Genomic DNA, 20,727 nt, shown 5'->3' with positions numbered 1-20,727 from the left:
AGGGGTGATGCAGCTGGCCCAACCACTCTGTTTTAAGCAAAACAGGATTCACTTACACACGAGCTAAATAAAACCAAATTTAGAATAACATAACTATTTGAAAACCCAGTCAACACTCTTGCACCTTATGATGCTTTTCCAAATACTTACAGCATCTCATACAACATCCCTTGGCAAAAGGTAAATTCAAACACAGCAGAGATGACAGAGAGAGGGAGGATCAGCATGGAACTGCTTCTATAAGTCCCTATAGCTTTTATGGGTTCCTAGCTAAAACTTAACCAGCAGCTGCATACAAAATCAGCTTGTTAAACCAAACCAAATTAAACCGTGAACTGGGAGAACTGGCCATTCCCCTTCCATTGTACAAATGTTTTTTCAAAAAAAAAGACTTAAAAGCCTCTTCAAGTAGATAAACCCAGACATATTGGAACCTCTGCCTTTACGACCCCTCTGAAAGAAAAAGGCAAGGACAACATAACCATATTAAAGGAGCAGTATCGTCACAGAAAGAGTGTCACTGGATCCGAATGTTAACTGGACACGAGAGTCAAAGTGATTATGGTAGAACAGAAGACCATTTACCCTGTTGTTTGTGTCAGCTATCAACTAGTCACCATAATCATTACAAAATCCAAATTATACTCTGGATTTAAACTTGGAAATTAAACCAGTTTTACATCTTTTGTATGTCAAATGTCACGCCTTTAATGTGATGTTATGTTTTTAATATTTTAGTACTTGATTTTGTTTGTCGTGGTTAATGATTTTGTTCCCATTTTGTTCTTTCTGGATAATATACATGGATGACTGTTTAATACACCAAGCTTCAATAAAATTTCTTTTCTTGAACCTTTCGGCAAAACATCTGTTACAGCAGAACTGATCACTTCATATTTTCATATCACTTCTCTGTTCTTTTTAGTGGGACTGTATATCTTGGATGTTTTGCGTCTAGGCTCACTTTTATTTCGCCACCCCATCCAGTATCTGTCCACTGACACCCTCATCCGCCTGGCTGAACCGGTCCTCGCCATCAACAACTTCTCCTTCCAATCCTACCACTTCCTCCAAACCAAAGGGGTAGCCATGGGCACCCGAATGGGCCCCAGCCACGCCTCCCTGTTTGTTGGATACATGGAACAGTCCATCTTCCGCAGTTACACCGGCACCACCCCCAACCTGTTCCTCTGCTACATTAATGACTGTATTGGCGCCGCCTTTGCTCCCACGAGGAGGTTGAACAGTTCATCAACTTTACCAACAACTTCCACCCTGACCTCAAATTCACCTTGACAATCTCAGATACCTCCCTCCCCTTTCTCGACCTCTCCATCACCGTCTCTGGCGACCAACTAACCACAGATATCTACTACAAGCCTACCGATTCCCACAGCTACCTACACTACACTATCTCCCACCCTACCTCCTGTAAAAATGCCATCTTTTATTCCCAATTCCTCAGTCTCCACCACATCTGTTCCTAGGATAACCAATTACACCTCAAAGTCCCAGATGGACTCCTTCCATGATCACAACTTCCCTTCCCACGTGGTCGACAATGCCCTCAAGCACATCTCCTCCACTTCATGCACCACTACCCTTGAACCCCACCCCTCCCAACGCAATAATGACAACTGCCCTGATCCTCACCTTCCACCCCACCAACCACCGTGTACATCGCATCATCCTCCACCACTTATGCCACCTGCAAACGCACCCCACTACCAGAGATATATTTGCCTCCCCACTCCTGTCAGCATTCCGAAGAGACCATTCCCTCAGCGACTGCTTAGTTAGGTTCACGCCCCCCACCAGCCCACACTCCACTCCTGGGACCTTTCCCTGCCACCGCAGGAAGTGCAAAACCTGTGCCCACACCACTCCCCTCACCTCCATCCAAGGCCCCAAGGGATCCTTCCACAACTGACAGAAATTTACCTATACCTCCACAAATGTCATCTACTGCATCAATGCACTCGGTGTGGTTCCCTCTACATCGGGGAGACAGGATGTCTTCTTGCAGATCGTTTCAGAGAACATCTCTGGGACACCCGAACCACCAACCCCATCGCCCTGTGGCTGAATACATTAATTCCCCCTCCCATTCCATCAAGCTTATGCAGATTCTGCGTCACCTCCACCACCAAACCGTTACCATCTGATCTCTGGAGGAAGAAAGCCTCCTATTCCACCTTGGGACCCTGCAACCACAAAGGATAAATGTGGATTTCAACAGCTTCCTCATTTCCCCTGCCCCCACATTACCCCAATCTCAAGCCTCCAACTTGGCACTGCCCTCCAGACCTGTCCATCAATCCTCCCTCTGACCTAAGTCCTTCTCACTCAATTTAAACCACCTATCGCTTCCTCAGCTAGCTGCTCCACCCCCCTTCCCATTTATCTCTCAGCACCAGCCCCCAAGCCTCATTCCTGATGAAGTGCTTATGCCCAAAATGTCAATTCCCCTCCTCGGATGCTGCCTGACCTTCTGTGCTTTCCCAGCAACAAACTCTCAACTCACTTGTATTTCAGTAAATATAGTACAGTGTATACTTTTATCTCATTGATTTCAGCTAGGTATACAAGTATGAGATTGGAAATGCTCATGTACTGATGCACTGTGCCACTGTTATTTTCATCGTTAAATAATGTTTATATTCAGCATTTTCACTTTGTTTGTTTGAGTTGAAAGGATGGGTGGAGAATATTTCCCATTCCCTAGGAAAATCAAAATAAAATGAGGCTGTATTAAAGTACACATGGGATATGGGCATTATTGAACAAAGTTTTCATTTGTTGCCATTGAATTGAGTGACCTGCTGAGGCCACTTCAGATGGCAGTTAAGCATCAGCCCCGTTTCTATGGATCTGAAGTTGCAAGTAAACCAGGCCAGGTAAGGATGGCAATTTCTGTCCCTGGAAGACATTCATGAACCAGATGGGTTTTTACAACTATTGCTGATCGTATGTGTTATCTGATTAGTCTTTCAATTCTAGCTTTTCTTTATTATTAATTGAATTTAAGTTCCATGATAGATTTGAACCCACGTCCCAGAGGTTTAACTTGGTGGCTGGGTTACTAGTCCTCTGAGATGATGAAGGATCTCTCTCAATATTGTAGATGCACTCACTGCAGTGGATACCATGAATAGTTCTATAGTTGGCGATAGATGCTGTGGGAAGTTAACAGGTTTTTTGGCATTGTTTTGAAATAAGACTTTATCTTGCATTGCAGAGTGAAATAGAAAGCCTTGACAGTGTAAGTTCCATTGTTGTATTTCTGTAACATAAGCAGAAACTGGCAGAGTCAAACACTCCCTGTGTGAAATGTATTTATTTATTATTCATGCTATGTGCTCTCATCATTGCAATTAACTTCAAAAGAGCACAATTGTGATACTTGACAAATTTTTTGCTAGCATAGACTGTAGGCTTGCAGTCACTTGCTGGTATTATCGTGTTCTGATTGACAGTGTTATTTACATGAACAACTGCACTGCATTTTCCAGCTTAATGCTTTTTTAAATACAAAGTAAGGGGCAAGGGCAGGATTAGAGTCTGCCACAGCTCATTTCTCTAAATTATTGAAAGTGAGGTGAATCTCTGTAATAAGGTCTCAAAATAAATACTAGAAGAAAATTTTTTTTTCACTGCGAAAGATTAAGTGCAAAGTATACTACCATGAATGACTGTTAAAGTGGAGTCATTTGAAGCCATGAGTTGCGTCAGTAGTTAAGTGTGATTTGAATAAATAATTCTGATCTTTGAGATAACCAAACTCTAAATGCTAAATAGTTGTTTTTGCAGCACAAAACACTAGTTCAGTTATTGCACTATTGAACTCATTTTCACCTGACTGAATAGTGGAACAGTTGTATGGAATGCAAATCTTGAAGGAAATTTGTATATTTTTGTTTAGTTAGGACTAACTGATCTTGCAGTGTTATCGCACGTAGAGCGCTAAGATCAGGCAATCAATTCATGTCAGAGGGTTAGAAATTGAGGGATGATTAGATCAAGAAAGACGGCGGAAGGGGTGTCTTTTATACCTAAAAATATTGCCACTGAGACATGTATCTTCAGTCAGCACTTGAGGATAAAATGGGAGAGAATTGGTCAGTCTGACCAGTCAAATCAAAGTGCCATTAAGGAGAGAGCGTTAATGTTAAATGAGTAAATACACTTTCAAGGTTTGCATTTCACATGCATCAAACTTGCGCAAAAGCTGCTTAAATTAGCGGAATCATTTTTATACTTTATTGGAAAGATATGAACACTATTTACAGGGCCAGTTTATATTACATATTACTATGTCTTAGCAATGATGACAAGCTGTTACATGACACCAGGTTTATTTGAAATCACAGGCATTTGTTTGGTGTCGTGTGACTTCTGACTTTGTCCACCCCAGTCTAACAGTGACACCTCCACATCATGTCATATAGGCCCACCCACCCTGTTGGGAAGGGAGTTCAAAGATTTTGACCCATTGATAATGTAACAGTGCTGTGAATCCACGTGGATGATATGACTGGAAAGGAAGCATATCTGTTGTTGTCATGTGTCTATCCTGTTCTTCTAAGTTCTAGGTTAGGAAGGTGTTGAGATATATGGCTTTCGCTGTGCATCAATGGTGAAGGGAGTAAATATTGAAAATGATGGCTGGAGTGCCAACTAAGCAGACTGCTTTTCTAGCTATGGTATTGTGTGGCTGAAGTTCATAGTGGGGGATTTAGTGATACTATTGAACTTGATGGGGCAATGGTAATCTTTTTAAACCTGCCACTTGTGTGGCCTGTATGTTATTTATCACTAATCAGACCATACCTTGATGTCTTGATTTTGCTGTATATGGACATTGACTGTTTCAGTGTCTGGAGTTGTTGGGAATAGTGCTGATTATTTTATCATCAGGCAACATTCCCACTTCTGAACTTTGAAAGATAGAAGGTCGTTGAGGGAGAAATTGAAGATGGTTGGGCCAGGATATTTATTTTCTAAATGGGGAGAAAATCCAGAAGTCTGAAATGCAAAGATACTAAAGTTTTAGTCCAGGATTCTCTTAAGGTAAACTTTGCAGGTTTTGTCAATATTTAGGAAGGCAAATGTAATGGTGGGGGCGGCGGCGGGGGGGGGGGGGGGGGAGATCTAATCAAAACTTACAGAATACTGAATGGCCTGGACAGACTTGATGTTGGGAAGATGCTTCCATTGGTAGGAGCCTAGGACCTGAGGGCAGAGCCTTAGAGTAAAAGGAAGACCTTTTAGAACAAGATAAGGAGAAACTTCTTCAGTCAGTGTGGTGAGTCTATGGAATTCATTGCCGCTAGACTGCGGAGGCCAGGTCACTCTGTATTTTTAAAACTGATAGGTTCTTGATTGTCAAGAGGATCAAGGATTACTGGGAGAAAGCAAGAGTAAATGATTTTGAAACTGATCAGCCATTATTGAATGGTGGAGCAGACTTAATGGGTTGAATGGCCTAATTTTTGCTCTTATGTCTCATGGTCTTATAATGTTATTCCTGAGAAATGCCTGCAGTGTTGTCCTGAGGCACAGATAAATTATCTCCAGCAGCAATAATCTTCCTGTCTTCCAGGTGTGACTCCATGGAGAGTTTTTCCCCTAATTCCCATTGACACCAATGTTGATTGGTATTTTGATGCCATACATTAAATGCTGCCTTGATGTCAAGAGCAGTCACTTTTTCCTCACCTCAGGAATTCAGCTAATTTCTCAATCTTTGAACCGAGACTGTAATGAGATCTGGAGTGAAGTAATCCCAGTATAGTCCAAACTGAGCAGCTGACAATTGAGAGTTGACTTGATATTGAGTGGTACGGGTTATTGGCTGGATTAGGTTTTTCCTGCTTTTTATGCAAAGTGACAAAACTGGGCATTTTTCCACATAATGAGTAACTGCGCTGGAACAGCTTGGCCAAGGGCATGGATAGACTGAAGCATATCTTGAGTACTGTTGCTGTAATGTTTTCAGGGCTTTTGCAATATCCATTGTCTTCAGTTGTTTCTTGTCATCAGTTGGATTGAATCAAAGTAACTGCGGTTCTCGGGCGATTGCATTTTTGGCTTAAAAATGGATGCAAATACAAAAGATTTGTCATGCCTCACTGGAAAAATGTGCTGGAAATCAATCCCTGCTATTCCTTGAGTTATCACAAAAGTTAAATTATTTTACTAAAGTATGCAAAGTTCCCAATTTACCCATCTGATAGACTTTGGTAAATGGGAACATGTGGACAAGGTTAGATTCTAACCACTGTAAATACCGTGAATTGTTGCCATAGAAGTCTACTAGTTAAACCTCTAATCCCCTAATAAAACCCTCTACAAGCATGTAAACAGGCCAAATTAAAGTGATGTTACGGAAGGAGGGAAGAAATACTGGGGCAGTAGAACAATAGCTCAATTCAGGTGCTTTTCTTTATTCACTTTTGAAATGTGGGCATCTCTGGAGCGCCAGCATTTGACTGTCCTGAGATATCCTTGAGAAGGTAGTGGTGAGCTGCTGCCTTGAACTGCAGCTGTTTTCCCACTGTTCCCTTAACGGAGGGAATTTTAGGATTTTGACCAAGTGACAGTGAAGGAAGAGGGATATATTTCCAAGTCAGGATGGTGAGTGACTTGTAGTGGAACTTGCAGTTGGTGGTGTTCCCATGTATCTGATGCCTTTGTCCTTCTAGATAAAAGTGTTTGTGAGTTCAGAAGGTGCTACCTTAAAAACTTTGGTGAATTTCTGCAGTATACTGCAGTTCAATTACTAGTGGTATACTGTAAAGATCTGTTTTGTGTTCACTGCTGTTTGTCATTGTTATGGTCTGGATGAGGGCATAGAAGGATGGGTTAGTAAATTTGTGGATGACACTAACGTCTGTAGAATTGTGGATAGTGCTGAAGGATGTTGTAGGTTGCAGAGGGAATAGATAAGCTGCAGAGCTGGGCTGAGAGGTGGCAAATGGAGTTTGGTCCCAAAACAGATCCTTGTGACTCATCACTAATAACCGAACTCCAGGCTGAATATCTTCCATCAACCACCTTACAGAAAGCCAGTTTCTAATCCAAGCTGCTAAATCACCCTCAGTTCCATGCCTCTGAATTTTCTCCAACAGCCTACTATGTGGAGCCTTACTGAAGTCCATGTACACCACGTCAACTGCCCTACCTCATCCACATGTTTGGTCACTATCTCAGAAAATTCAGTGAGGTTTGTGAGACATGACTTGCCCTTGGCGAAACCATGTTGACTATCTGCAATCAAATTGTTGCTTGCTAGATGATTATAAATCCTATCTGTCTTAATCCTTTCCAAAACTTTTCCTATAACAGACGTAAGGCTCACTGGTATATGATTACTGGGTCATCTCTACTGCCCTTCTTGAACAAGGGCACAACATTTGCAATCCTCCAGTCCTCTGGTACTAAACCTGTAGACAATGAAAGATCAAAGCCAAAGGCTCTAACACCTCCCTAGCTTCCCAGAGAATCCTCTGATAAATCCCACCCGGCCCAGGGAACCTGTATATTTTCACTCCTTCTAGAATTGATAACATTTCCTCCTTACTAATGTCTATCCTTTTAAGTCTAATATCTCATTCTTCTCCTCTACAATATTCTTCTTTTCCTGAGTGAAAACCGATGAGAAATATTCGTTTAGCACCTCTCTGATCTCCACAGGGTCCACACACAACTTCCTACTTCTGTCTTTGGCCCGATTCTTACCCCCTAGTCATCCTTTTATTCTTCACATACCTATAGAAAGCTTTAGGGTTCTCTTTTATTCTACCTGCTAAAGACAGTTCATGTTCTCTCTTTGCTCTTCCTAACTCTCTCTTTAAATCCTTCCTAGCTAATCTGTAACTCTCTATCGCTTCAACTGAACCATCTCGTCTCATTGTCACATAAGCCTCCTTCCGCTTAACTAGAGATGCAATTTCTGTACTAAAGCACAGTTCCCTTACCTTGTCACTTCATCCCTGCCTGACAGGGACATATCTATCAAGGGTATGCAATATCTGTTCCTTAAACCAACTCCACATTTCGATTGTCCCCATCCTCTGCATTTTGCTACCCCATTTTATGCCTCCTAAGTCTTGTCTAATTGCATTATAATTGCCCTTCCCCCATCGATAACTCTTTCCATCGCTAAACTAAACGTAACTGAATTATGGTCACTTTCTCCAAAGTGCTCACCTACCACTAAATCAAACACCTGGCCTGGTTCATTACCAAGCACCAGATCCAGTGTGGCCTCCCCTCTTGTCAGCCCTTTGACATAGTACTATGTCAGGAAACACTCCTGCACACATTGGACAAAAACTGATCCATCAGAGTACTAGACTTTTAGCAATTCCAGTCAATGTTGAGGAAGTTAAAGTTCCCCATAATGACCACCCTGTTCCTTTCACTTCTGCCCAGAATTGTTTTGCTGATCCTATCCTTCACATCGCTGGAGCTCTGCGGAGACCTCTCCTCTCCTGTTTCTTACCACAGCCCAATACTACCTCAGTAGATGAGTCCTTGTCAACATTTCTTTCAGCTACCGTTATACTATCCTTGACTAACAAGGCCACACCTCCCCCTCTTTTACTGCCTTCCTGTTCTTAATTAATTATCTAAACCCTGGAACTTGCTACATCCATTCCTCGCCCTGCTCTTTCCATGTCTCCGAAATGGCCACAACATCGAAGTCCCAAGTACTTGATGATGATGATGCCTAAGAGAAAGACAACGGAACGAGGACATGCCGCAACCCAAAGGACTAGCCACACTACCATACCTCAGGAGCATTTCAGAACTGACAGCCAGACTACTGCGACCACTAGGACTTATAACAGCACACAAACCAACAGCCACCCTCAGACAACAACTCACCAGAACGAAGGACCCGATACCCAGCATGAGCAAAACTAATGTAGTGTACAAAATCCCATGCAAGGACGGCACAAAACACTATATAGGACAAACAGGAAGACAGCTAACGATCCGCATCCATGAACATCAACTAGCCACGAAACGCCACGACCAGCTATCCTTAGTAGCCACACGCAGACGACAAGCAACATGAATTCGACTGGGACAACATTACCATTATAGGGCAAGCCAAACAAAGAACAGCCAGGGAATTCCAAGAAGCATAGCACTCATCCACAAACTCCATCAACAAACACATCGACCTGGACCCAATATACCGGCCACTACAGCGGACAGCTGAAACTGACAACCGGAAGTGGCAGGGACAGGCCACTATAAATGCCGGAGGAAACACCACAGAAGCGCTTCACAGGAGGCTCCCAAGCACTGAGGATGTCACCTAGACAGGGGACGAAACATTTGCAACAAACTTCCAGCTCGGCCAACAGAACCACAACAACGAGCACCCGAGCTACACATCTTCTCCCAAGCTCTGCTAACACTGTCCTTGAATGGCATATAGTGAGGACTGAGGGTCAAAGGGTCAAAAGTCAAAGTAGATTTTTGCCTCACGTTGGTTCTCTCATCAATTGCTGCAAGCACAGTCAAACAGCTATGTCTATTAGGATTCCAAATCCATGGCCTCCACTTGTCTTTAAATTTTAACTTGTGTCATACCATTTCATGAGGGGCACCAGTATCCTTGGTGGGAGGTTTGCTAGTGTTCTTGGGGGGGGTTTAAACTAACTCTGCAGGGGCATGGGAACCCAGACTGTAGCTTTAGGGTGCAGGACCTGGAGTGTAGGGAGGTTAGGAACATGGCATCAATTTCAAAGGAGGGTGCCTGTAAACAGGAAAGTGGCTTGAAGTGTGTATACTTCAATGCAAGAAGTGTATGAAATAAGGTAGGTGAACTTGCAGCGTGGGTTGGTACCTGGGACTTCGATGTTGTGGCTATTACGGAGACATGGGTAGAACAGGGACAGGATTGGCTGTTGCAGGTCCCAGGGTTTAAATGTTTTAGTAGGGTCAGAGGTGGGGGTAAAAGAGGGGGAGGTGTGGCATTGCTTGTCAAAGATAGTATTACAGCGGTGGAAAGGACGATGGATGAAGACTCGCCATCTGAGGTAGTTTGGGCTGAGGTTAGGAATAGGAAAGGTGAGGTCACCCTGTTAGGAGTTTTCTACAGGCCTCCGATAGTCCTAGAATCGTAGAAGAAAGGATTGCGAGGATAATTCAAGAGAAGAGTGAAAGTAATAGGGTGGTTGTTATGGGGGACTTTAACTTTCCTGATATTGATTGGGAAAGCTATAGCTCAAGTTCGTTAGATGGGTCAGTGTTTGTCCAATGTGTGCAGGAGGGTTTCCTGACACAATATGTAGATAGGCCAACAAGAGGTCAGGCCATACTGGATTTGGTTCTGGGTAACGAACCAGGCCAGGTGTTAGAATTAGAGGTAGGTGAGCACTTTGGGGACAGTGACCACAATTCGGTGACTTTTATTCTAGTGATGGAGAGGGATAAATGTGCACTACAGGGCAAGAATTATAGCTGGGGGCAGGGAAATTATGATGTGGTGAGGCATGACTTAGGATGTGTGGCTTGGAAAAGTAAGCTTCAAGGCAAGGGGGTAATTGATATGTGGAGCTTGTTCAAGGAGCAACTATTGAGTGTCCTTGATAAGTATGTACCTGTCAGGCAGGGAGGAAAGGGTCGTGTGAGGGAGCCGTGGTTTAATAAGGAATTGGAATCCCTTGTTAAATGGAAGAGGACGGCCTATGTAAAGATGAGGCGTGAAGGTTCAATAGGGGCTATTGAGAGTTATAAGATAGCCAGGAAGGACCTGAAGAGAGAGCTAAGAGCAGCAAGGAGGGGACATGAAAGGTCCTTAGTTGGTAGGATTAGGGAAAACCCTAAGGCTTTCTATAGGTATGTCAGGAATAAAAGAATGACTAGGGTAGGAATAGGTCCGGTCAAGGATAGTAGTGGGAAGTTGCGTGTGGAGGCTGAAGAGATTGGGGAGACACTGAATGAATACTTTTCGTCAGTATTCACTCAGGAACAGGACATTGTTGTCGATGTGAATACTGAGTCACAATTAAGTAGAATGGATGGCTTTGAGGTATGTAGAGAAGAGGTGTTGGAAATTCTGGAAAGGGTGAAAATAGATAAGTCCCCTGGGCCTGATGGCATTTATCCTAGGATTCTCTGGGAAGCAAGGGAACAGATTGCAGACACATTGGCCTTGATTTTTATGTCCTCGTTGTCTACAGGAGTAGTGCCAGAAGATTGGAGGCTAGCAAATATGGTACCCTTGCTCAAGAAGGGGAGTAGGGATAACCCTAGTAACTATAGGCCGGTGAGTCTCACTTCTGTTGTGGGCAAAGTCTGAGAGAGAATTGTAAGGGATAGGATTTATGAACATCTGGATAGGAATAATGTGATCAAGGCTAGTCAGCATGGTTTTATGAAGGGCAGGTCGTGCCTCACAAACCTTATTGAATTCTTTGAGAAGGTGACTAAGGAGGTGGACGAGGGAAAAGCGGTAGATGTGGTGTATATGGATTTTAGTAAGGCGTTTGATAAGGTTCCCCATGGTAGGCTACTGCAAAAAATACGGAGGTATGGCATTGAGGATGAGTTGGAGGTTTGGATTAGGAGTTGGCTGGCTGGAAGAAGACAGAGGGTAGTAGTTGATGGCAAAGGTTCATCTTGGAGTGCCGTTACTTGCGGTGTTCCGCAGGGATCTGTTTTGGGACCATTGCTGTTTGTCATTTTTATAAATGACCTGGAGGAGGGGTTAGAAGGTTGGGTGAGCAAGTTTGCGGATGATACGAAAGTCGGAGGAGTTGTAGACAGTGAGGAAGGATGTGGCAGGTTACAGCGGGATATAGATAAGCTGCAGAACTGGGCAGAAAGGTGGCAAATGGAGTTCAATGTAGCTAAGTGTGAGGTGATTCACTTTGGTAAGAGTAACAAAAAGATTCGGTACTGGGCTAATGGTCGGATACTTGGTAGCGTGGATGAGCAGAGGGATCTTGGTGTCCATGTACACAGATCTTTGAAAGTTGCCACCCAGGTAAATAGTGCGGTGAAGAAGGCATATGGCGTACTGGCTTTTATTGGTAGAGGAATTGAGTTCCGGAGTCCTGAGGTCATGTTGCAGTTGTATAAGACTGGTGCGGCCGCACCTGGAGTATTGTGTGCAGTTTTGGTCGCCATACTATAGGAAGGATGTGGAGGCACTGGAACGGGTGCAGAGGAGGTTTCCCAGGATGTTGCCTGGTATGTTAGGAAGATCGTATGAGGAAAGGCTGAGGCACTTGGGGTTGTTTTCATTGGAGAAAAGAAGGTTTAGGGGTGACTTGATAGAGGTGTACAAGATGATTCGGGGTTTAGATAGGGTTGACAGTGAGAATCTTTTTCCACGTATGGAGTCAGCTATTACAAGGGGGCATAGCTTTAAATTAAGGGGGGGGGTAGGTATAGGACAGATGTTAGGGGTAGGTTCTTTACTCAGCGAGTCGTGAGTTCATGGAATGCCCTGCCAGTAGCAGTGGTGGACTCTTCCCTCATTATGGGCATTTATGCGGGCATTGGATAGGCATATGGAGGATAGTGGGCTAGTGTAGGTAGGTGGGCTTGGATCGGCGCAACATCGAGGGCCGAAGGGCCTGTACTGCGCTGTATTCTTCTATGTTCTAAACCTGAATTCTTTACTATCCCTTTTGCTTACTCCATTTTTGAGTCTTGTCTGCAGCCTTTGAATTTTTGCCCTGCATACCCAGGTCTAGGCTAGTATAACAAGAAGAATATTGGCCTTAATACCAACCATTAGGAACTAACACTATACATTACTCTCCAGTCTGAAAATCAAGCATTCACTGCTACTTTGTTTTTGCCCAATGACTAATTTTGTATCCAATGTTGCACTATAGCTTTAATCACTTGAATTTTATGAACAAGTCCATTATGAAAACTCTTTGAAAGTCCATTTATAAGAAGCAACTGTACTACTGTTGTCACCCCTGTTAGTTCAAAAAGAGCTCTCAATAGTCAAATGAAAATTGTCTGCAAATCAGAGTGTGAAGTGGGAAGTTTTGCTCTGTATGTAATCCTATACTTTACCTGTCCTGGCAGTGTCGTGGGAGTTTGATTTTCTGGTTAAGAGTAGAAACAGCTTTACTTTGTATCTAAACCTGTGCTGACCCTGTCCTGGGAGTGCTGACTGAACCTTATTTTTACTTTAAAAGAATGATCTAGGTTGGAATGAGTTTGCCCTTTTTCTCCTCATTAAGCAGTTTTTTAAGATCCTCCAGTTCATATCAAAAAGTTGCGTTCCATGGGGATCCTCTGAAACACTTGAGCTCAGTCACATTGTGGTGCCATCCATATATAGAAGAAAAGACTTGTGTTTTATCTTGTGCCTTTAATAGTTTACAGTCAGTTAAGTCGGGAAGGATGGCAAGAATAATGTAATGGTCCTGTTACAGCATTAATAATGCTTGGGCCTAGAGAGATGGAATTTAAAATGAATTAATTAAATATCAAGTGAAAGCTATTCTTCTCAATAGTATGAAGCAACTGGATTGTTCTGTAAAAACTAAACATCTTATTCACTGATATCCTCTAAGAAGGAAATCTGTCGTAATTTTGGTCTGGCCTAGGCGTGACCCCAAAGGCACCAAGTTATGATTGTCAGCAGCCTTCTTCAATGGCCTAGCAACCCACAGTTGTATCAAACTGATACAAAAGATACTAAAAGGTCAGAGACTATAAAGCAGTTATTAGATTCAATTGGTAGCAAAATTGAGCTGAGTTTGCTGAATCTTGATGGAAATAACTACCAGTACCTGCAGTGGGTAGTGACAGTCAAAGTGAGGGAAAAGTCCATGTGAACTCCTCCTGACCGTTGTTGCATGTACATCAATCCACGGCAGTATTGTTAGTAGTGATCAACACAGTCCTTGTGGGAATTAAATTCTGTCTTCACATTAAAGGCACCTTCCACAGTGTTTTGCAGCATTCTCACCGTGTTAAATGGGGTAGATTGAGGTCAAGTCCAGAGGGGGTGACTTTGCTTGTACAAGCTTTAATGAACTTTCACTGTTCTTTGTTCAGAGATAGCTTTTTGCCACGACCCTGTAAGCTCTGCGAGGTGTGTTAAAGGTTCCTCCAGAAAGCCTGTACTGTACTGTGTTTAATAAATTTGGTTGCTTGTTCACAGAAGTTGGTGTGTTGCAGTTGCATCAAGTGTGTAAGAACCTCAGGAATAAAAGAACTTAACAGAAGGCTGTTGTTAAACTTGAAAGGGTGCAGAGAAGATTTACAAGCATGTTGCCGGGACTGGAGGGTTTGAGTTATAAGGAGAGGCTGAATAGACTGGAGCTTTCTTCTCCTGGAGTATCGGAGGCTGAGGGGTGACTTCTCTGGCTTATAAAATAATGAGGGGCATGGATAGGGTGAATAGCCAAGGGTTTTTTTTTCCCCCGAGTGTGGTGGAGTCCAAAACTAGAGAGTGTAGATTTCGGGTGAGACAGAAAAGATATTTTAAAATGACCTGAGGGGCAACTTTTTCATGCAGAAGGTAATTTTCATACAAGGAACAAGCTGCCAGAGGAAGTGGTGGAATCTGGTACAATTACAACATCTTAAAAGGCATCTGGATGGGTACATGAATAGAATGGTTTAGAGGGATATGGGCCAAGAGCTGGCAAATGGGACTAGGCCAGATTGGAATGTCTACTTGGTGCAGATGAGTTGTACCGAAGGGTTTGTTTCCATGCTATGTGATTCTGATTCTATAATTTGCATCCTGTGAACATAGCTAAGCAGTTCCACAACCAGTAAATCAGCTCTGACAGTTCTGTAGTCCTGTCATATCCACTTGTAAATAGAGTTGGTGAATTGAATTTACAGGAGGAGGAAAAGTCTGCACTAACTTCCCGAGTCTCTGTCAGAACCTCAACAAGTGAATGCAAAAAAGCATTGGCTGGAGTTATGTCCAGCAGCAAAGGAAGATGTCCGTTAAATGCCAGTCATCTCAGCCCCTGTGTCATCGATTCATTAATGTCTCGGGATAGTATACCATGCCTAACTCTCTCAAGCTGCTTTATGAATGAAGGTCTGAAATAGAGGTTTCGTTGATTTGGTCATATTTGAAACTTTAGTTGACAGTTCTGCGTACAGCAAGACCTAGACAAAATTCTGACTTTGGCTGAAATGTTACCTCTACTCAAATACCAAGAAATTATATTTCTCTTTGGTATTCAATGCCATTACCATTGCAGAATCACCCACAGTCAACCTTGTTGGGATTCCCATTGAACAGCACTCTAGACTGGCCTTAAATGTTATCTGTGAGAATCATCACCTGACTTTCCAAAGCTTGACTGGATGTTCTCCACTTGCCTGGATGAGTGTTGCTCCAAGAGCACTTAAACTTAACTTCATGTCAGGTCAAAGCAGCCTGCTTGATTGACATCCAATTCATGACCTTCAATATTGAATTCCTCCTCCATTGCATCTGGATGTATTATCCACAAAATGAATTGCAGCAACTCATCAAAGCACCTTGCAAACTCATGATTTCTACCATTTCAGAAAACCATGGCAGCAAATTTATGTAAACACTGCCACCTGCAAGTTATACCGATTTCTGACTTGGAGCTATATCAACATCCCTTCATTACCACTGGGTTAGAATCATGGCATGTGCTAAAACTATTAGTGTTACAATACTAATGGGGTGTAGCGGTTTAAGAGAATGTGTCACCACCTGAGCACATGTGTGTGTGAGAGAGAAAAACTTCTAAGGTCACCCCTCAACTTCCCACTTCTCAGAGGTTAAGTGGATTGGCCATGGGAAATTGCCCATAGTTTCAAGGATGTGCTGGCTAGGTCATGGGGACTGCATGCTAAATGGATAGGAACAAAGAGAAATAGCTGGAAAAGCTCAGCAGATCTGGAGCAACTATGGAGATAAATCAAAATTAGTGTTTTGACTCCAGTGACTCTTCCACAGAACTGTAGAGATAGAGTCGGGGAAGTGCATCCGGGTGGGATGCTGTTCAGAGGGTTAGGGTGGACTCGAGCTTAATGGCCTGCTTCCACATTGTAGGGATTCTATAATTCTCTCCAGCTTAGCCTTATAACTCAAATCCTCCAATCCCAGCAACATCCTGATAAATGTTTTCTGAACCCTCTCCAATTTAATAAAATCCTTCCTATAGGGCAACCAAAACAGTACACAATACTTCAAAATTAGCCTCACCAACATCCTGTACAACCTCATGGTGTTTTAACTCCCATAACTAGTGATCTGAGCAATGTAGGCAAGTGTGCTAAACACCTCCTTAGCCACTCTGTCTACCTTTGACACCACTTTCAAAAACTGTATCTGAACCCCTAGATCTCTTTTCAGCCATTACCTAGGGCCCAGCCATTAACTTTGTAAGTCCTGCTCTTGTTTGTTATACCACAATGTAATATCTCACGTGTATCCAGATTGAACTCCATCTGCCATTCCTCGGCCCATTGACCTAATTGATCAAGATCCCTTTGTAACCTTAGGTAACCTTCACTGTTGATTATATCACCAATTTTGGTCCCATCCACAAACTTGCTAACCATGCCTCCTAAATTCTCATTCAAATTGTTCATATAAATGACAAACAAAAGTGGACCCAGCCATGATCCCTGTGGAACACCATTGATCATTGGCTTCTTGTCTGAAAATCAGCTCTCCTCCACCACCATCTGTCTTCTAATGTCAAGCCAATTTTGTATGCGATTGGCAAACTCTCCCTGAATCCCATGTGATCTAACTTTACTAATTAGTCTACCATTTGTAACCTTGTCAGAGGCTTTACTAAAGTCCACGTAGACAATGTCTACTGCTCTGCCCTAATCTAATCTTGTTGGTTACCTTTTTTAAAAAAAACACAATCAGGCTTGAGATATGATTTCCCATTCACAAAGCAATGCTAACTATCCATAATCAGTCCTCGCCTTTCCAAATGCATGTAAATTCTATCTCTCAGAATCCCCTCCATCAACTTACCTACCACTGTCGGGCTCACGGTGCAAGATCCCAAGCTTCATATAACCTTTCTAAAATAAAGGTGCTGACATCTTGTGGCAAAGTGAGAAAAATCACTTGCTGCTAAATATATTATTGTCTAAAGTTGATCTCTAATTCTTCTGTTAGAAACTTCCTAAAAGCTGTGCGTGGTGCCTAACAGTGAAGCATTCTGCTCTAGTAGAACAGCTGAATTAAGAACATCTTTTACGTTTTCATTTTGTTGAGCACCAGTTAGTGAGTGAATCCTAGTAGTGACTTTTGATTGGATAACTCTGACAAGTTTGCCAAATAGTTGTCATTCAAAGAAGAGCCTTTCCATATGAGTACTTGAATCTGTTTGGCTTGTGGAGAAAGCAAATCTAAAAATACACCATTAGCAGACTCTGCAGACTTGAGTCATATCAGGTTATAGCTGAGTTCGCTCTCACTTTCTCCTACGTATGAAGCTGGAGTTTGCGAAGCAGAGTTGAACATTTTGATCTGCTTTTTATTATTTATTGTATGGTTTTTGCCTATAATTTTAAGAGAAGTTTAGATGACTGACACCATGGCAGATGATGCAGGTAATGCTTAATATGTGGAATGAACCAAATGTGCTCTGTATGATCTCTTACTGTCACTAGATCTTTTGCAAAGAATTTTCTCTCATATCTGCAGTTTGTGACGTGCTAGTAATTTGTAGTTTTTTATTCTGCACTGTGATTAAGGATATAGTGAGTTTTGAGTCTCTGAAAATTAGTCAGCTTTCTATTTGATCATAGAGGACCCATAGCCTCTTAGTTTGTGCCTGACTGGCACAATCTAATTTTAAGTTTGTTCATGACCTGAATCAATCTGATACTGCTGGGAATGCATTTAAAATATTGGACTTGTTCAGAATATGTAGTTAATACAAGCAAAATCATAACTGCTGGCTGTTTCTATATTGATCGTCTCTGTAGAGAAAGAAGTTGTGTTAATATTTCAGGTTAATGACCTCTCATCAGAACAGGAAAAGACTGGAACTACAAACAGGTTTTAAACAAATGAATAGACAGGGCATTGGGGAAGAACAAAAGGGAAGATTCCTGCTAGAATGGAAGGCAAGAGAAAGATTCAATGGCTGGGGTAATGGTGCACGGCATCAAGAAATGTTGATGGAAATAGTAAAGAAACAAAAGGGGATAAATAGGATGAGCAGAATTAGTGCTAGAAGCCACTCTCTCTGCGATAGAGCCATGCAGCCATTGAATACCAGAGGTGGAGTTATCCAACCAAAAGTCACTACTAGGATTCACTCCCTAACTGTTGTTCAACAAAATGAAAATGTAAAAGATGTTCTTAATTCAGCTGTTCTACTAGAGCAGAATGCTTCACTGTTAAGCACCATGCCCAGCTCTTAGGAAGTTTTTCTGCCGTCTGCTGCATTGGATGTTGGTCAAAGAGCTCACTGGATAAAACAGTTTCCTTCACAAACTGAACTACAGTTTGCTGCTGACCCATGTGTTTAGTTCTTAAAAAAAGGATTTGGTGCATTCAAGGCTGACTGTAATTTATGAATATCAGTTGTTTGAGAGTGCCTCTTGAATATTTACCATGCAAATTGCTTGGGGGTTTAAATAAATGTCATCTTTATAGGTTTCTCTTTCTGAATGCATTCTGGTTTCAACACCTGGAATACTGTGCAGAAGTATTGATGGTGTGTAGACAGCCTACTGCACAGATGTTCGTAATTTGTAAATTGAGTCTTCAGGTTAGATGGATGGTTAGTTTTGGAAATTATAATGTTGCTTTACTGTTGAAGGCAAAGATGTCCATATGTTGAGATACCTTTGCTATATATCTGACATGATTTTCCTGAATGTGAAGTGATGGTGTCATTGCTTTGAGTATAAAAGTTGATGACTGCAAGATGCAACACAAATGAAGTGTGTAAAGGCAAAGTTATGGAGCATGTAAATATCTTGTCTTTTAAAACTGTAAAACCGTTTAGGTAGTAAACGTTCATGTCAAACTTATCCACTTCTGGTTTTGAAGAAGGTGGGTTAAGTGGTTTTGACCAATCTATGTTAAGACATTGATACATTTAAAGAGTCTGTATACCTTTGTTTTAAGAGGGCTTAAACTGTATTTTCACTGCTTTTGTCTGTGTTTTCCAGACCGTGGGAATCTCAAAGGTAAAAGGGAAAAATACCTGGATTTGCAAGTTTTGTATCCTGCAAGCCCTATTAAACCCAATTATCCTTCAGCTTCTCTGATACTTTCCCCTCTTAACTCAGCTCATCAAATGACTCTTCCATCCTCTAAAACGTCAACAATGCCTTTCTCTCAAAACATATCTGCATCTTGACGACAGTCCTCTTTTTGGGCAGGCTAGTCAATCAGATTCTATTTAGGACAGGGAACCTGAAACAGTATATGATATCCACCAATCGTGGACCCAGATTTCACAGCTACTGTAGTTTAATTGAGAGGAAGAGGAGAGAGAGAGATTATAACCAGAAAACAGGAGGGTGCTCATTTTGCCAGAACTGGGTGAATTTGAGCAACATGTATGAGTTTTGTTTGTCTGACTTGCAATGTTGCTGTGCATCTTTCAATTGCATCCTTGCGTGGTATATCGATGAATTTGATCGCAATGTCAAATGAGCACGTGGACACATCATTGCTGTTAATATGGAACTCATGTTTGGTCTTCTCAAATGTGAGGAATCTTTCAGTGTCTGAAAAGCTTCTTGACAACTAGTTCTAGAAATTCATCCAACCATTTGGCCAGTTCATATTGTGTAGAACTGGACATGGACAGGGCAGGCCATAAAGGGCATCACTTCAGTGTGTCTTGGCTATCAACATGTACACTGACAGTGGACTGTGAGGGAAAACCCTATAGTACGTATTACCTGGCAGTTTGAAGCTCTTGTACAAATTCAGTAAATGTGCTTTTTATTGTTTTCTAATCAATCTGTCCAGTGATGTTATCACACACCTCATACAGCAGGCAGGAATTGAACCCTAATCAGAATTTTAAAAAAAACTCATTTCTTGAGCAAAGCAAATAAGGTTGTCTGGTCATGCTGAATGTGTGGGTCCAATACTTACAACTTTGGACTTTCTTTGAATGGTGTGTAGTTGTTGACCATAGTCACGCTTATAAAGGATGTGTATTCCAGTCCCTTTGGGATTACTGATAGGACTGTCTATATTGGCCTTATTGCCTGGCATAGGTTTACATGGCATGTGGAAATGCTGGTATGATGTCTCAAAGACCAACAGATCAGATTCAACAGTACATTCTTTGGCTTTCACAAAAACAAGGCAGTGACCATGCTCGACTAACCTGTACTTTAGAAACTCTCAGTATGGTATCCAGCACTAGATAAGATTATACTGTTGAGCAACATTTTGGGCAGCTTTGCCCTGGATAATGACCTTTTTGAATGTTGTTGGAGTGCCTTTATTCAGGCAAGTGGAGAGTAGTCCCTCACACTTCTGACTTGTGCAGGAGTTAGTGGGCAGGTTTTGGAGAATCATGAGGTCAGTTACACTCAGGATTCCTGTCCTGTGACCTGCTCATGTAGCAAGTGGTTAAATGGTTAGTTTCTGATCAGTGTTAATCCCTAAGATGTTGTTACTGAATTCAGTGATGTAAATGTCAGGATGCGGTAGTTATATTCTTGTTGGAGATGGTCATCGCTTGGAATTTGAGTGATGTGAATGTTTCTTGCCACTTGTTA

At 42.1% G+C, this 20,727-nt stretch overlaps 1 protein-coding gene across 6 annotated transcripts in view; it reads left to right on the top strand.

Moving 5' to 3' along the window:
- The window catches only part of unm_hu7910 (un-named hu7910), a 235,060-nt gene that overhangs the window by 31,247 nt on the left and 183,086 nt on the right, over nt 1–20,727 (top strand). The window contains exon 1 of one of the 6 annotated variants that reach the window (XM_087985916.1): nt 17,408–17,577. The exons of the other annotated variants lie outside the window; for them this stretch is intronic. Coding sequence (XP_087842042.1) covers nt 17,550–17,577 — 28 coding nt within the window. The 5' untranslated portion in view covers nt 17,408–17,549. Of the gene's footprint in view, nt 1–17,407; nt 17,578–20,727 lie in introns of those variants that run through there. 6 annotated transcript variants of the gene reach the window in all.

This window comes from Chiloscyllium plagiosum, unplaced genomic scaffold, assembly GCF_037043375.1.
Source record: "Chiloscyllium plagiosum isolate Xiang-an unplaced genomic scaffold, Cpla_swu_hap1 HiC_scaffold_4, whole genome shotgun sequence".
Classification (NCBI taxonomy): domain Eukaryota; kingdom Metazoa; phylum Chordata; class Chondrichthyes; order Orectolobiformes; family Hemiscylliidae; genus Chiloscyllium; species Chiloscyllium plagiosum.
The sequence above is the reverse complement of the archived record's forward strand: the minus strand, read 5'-3'. Positions and strand labels throughout refer to the sequence as shown.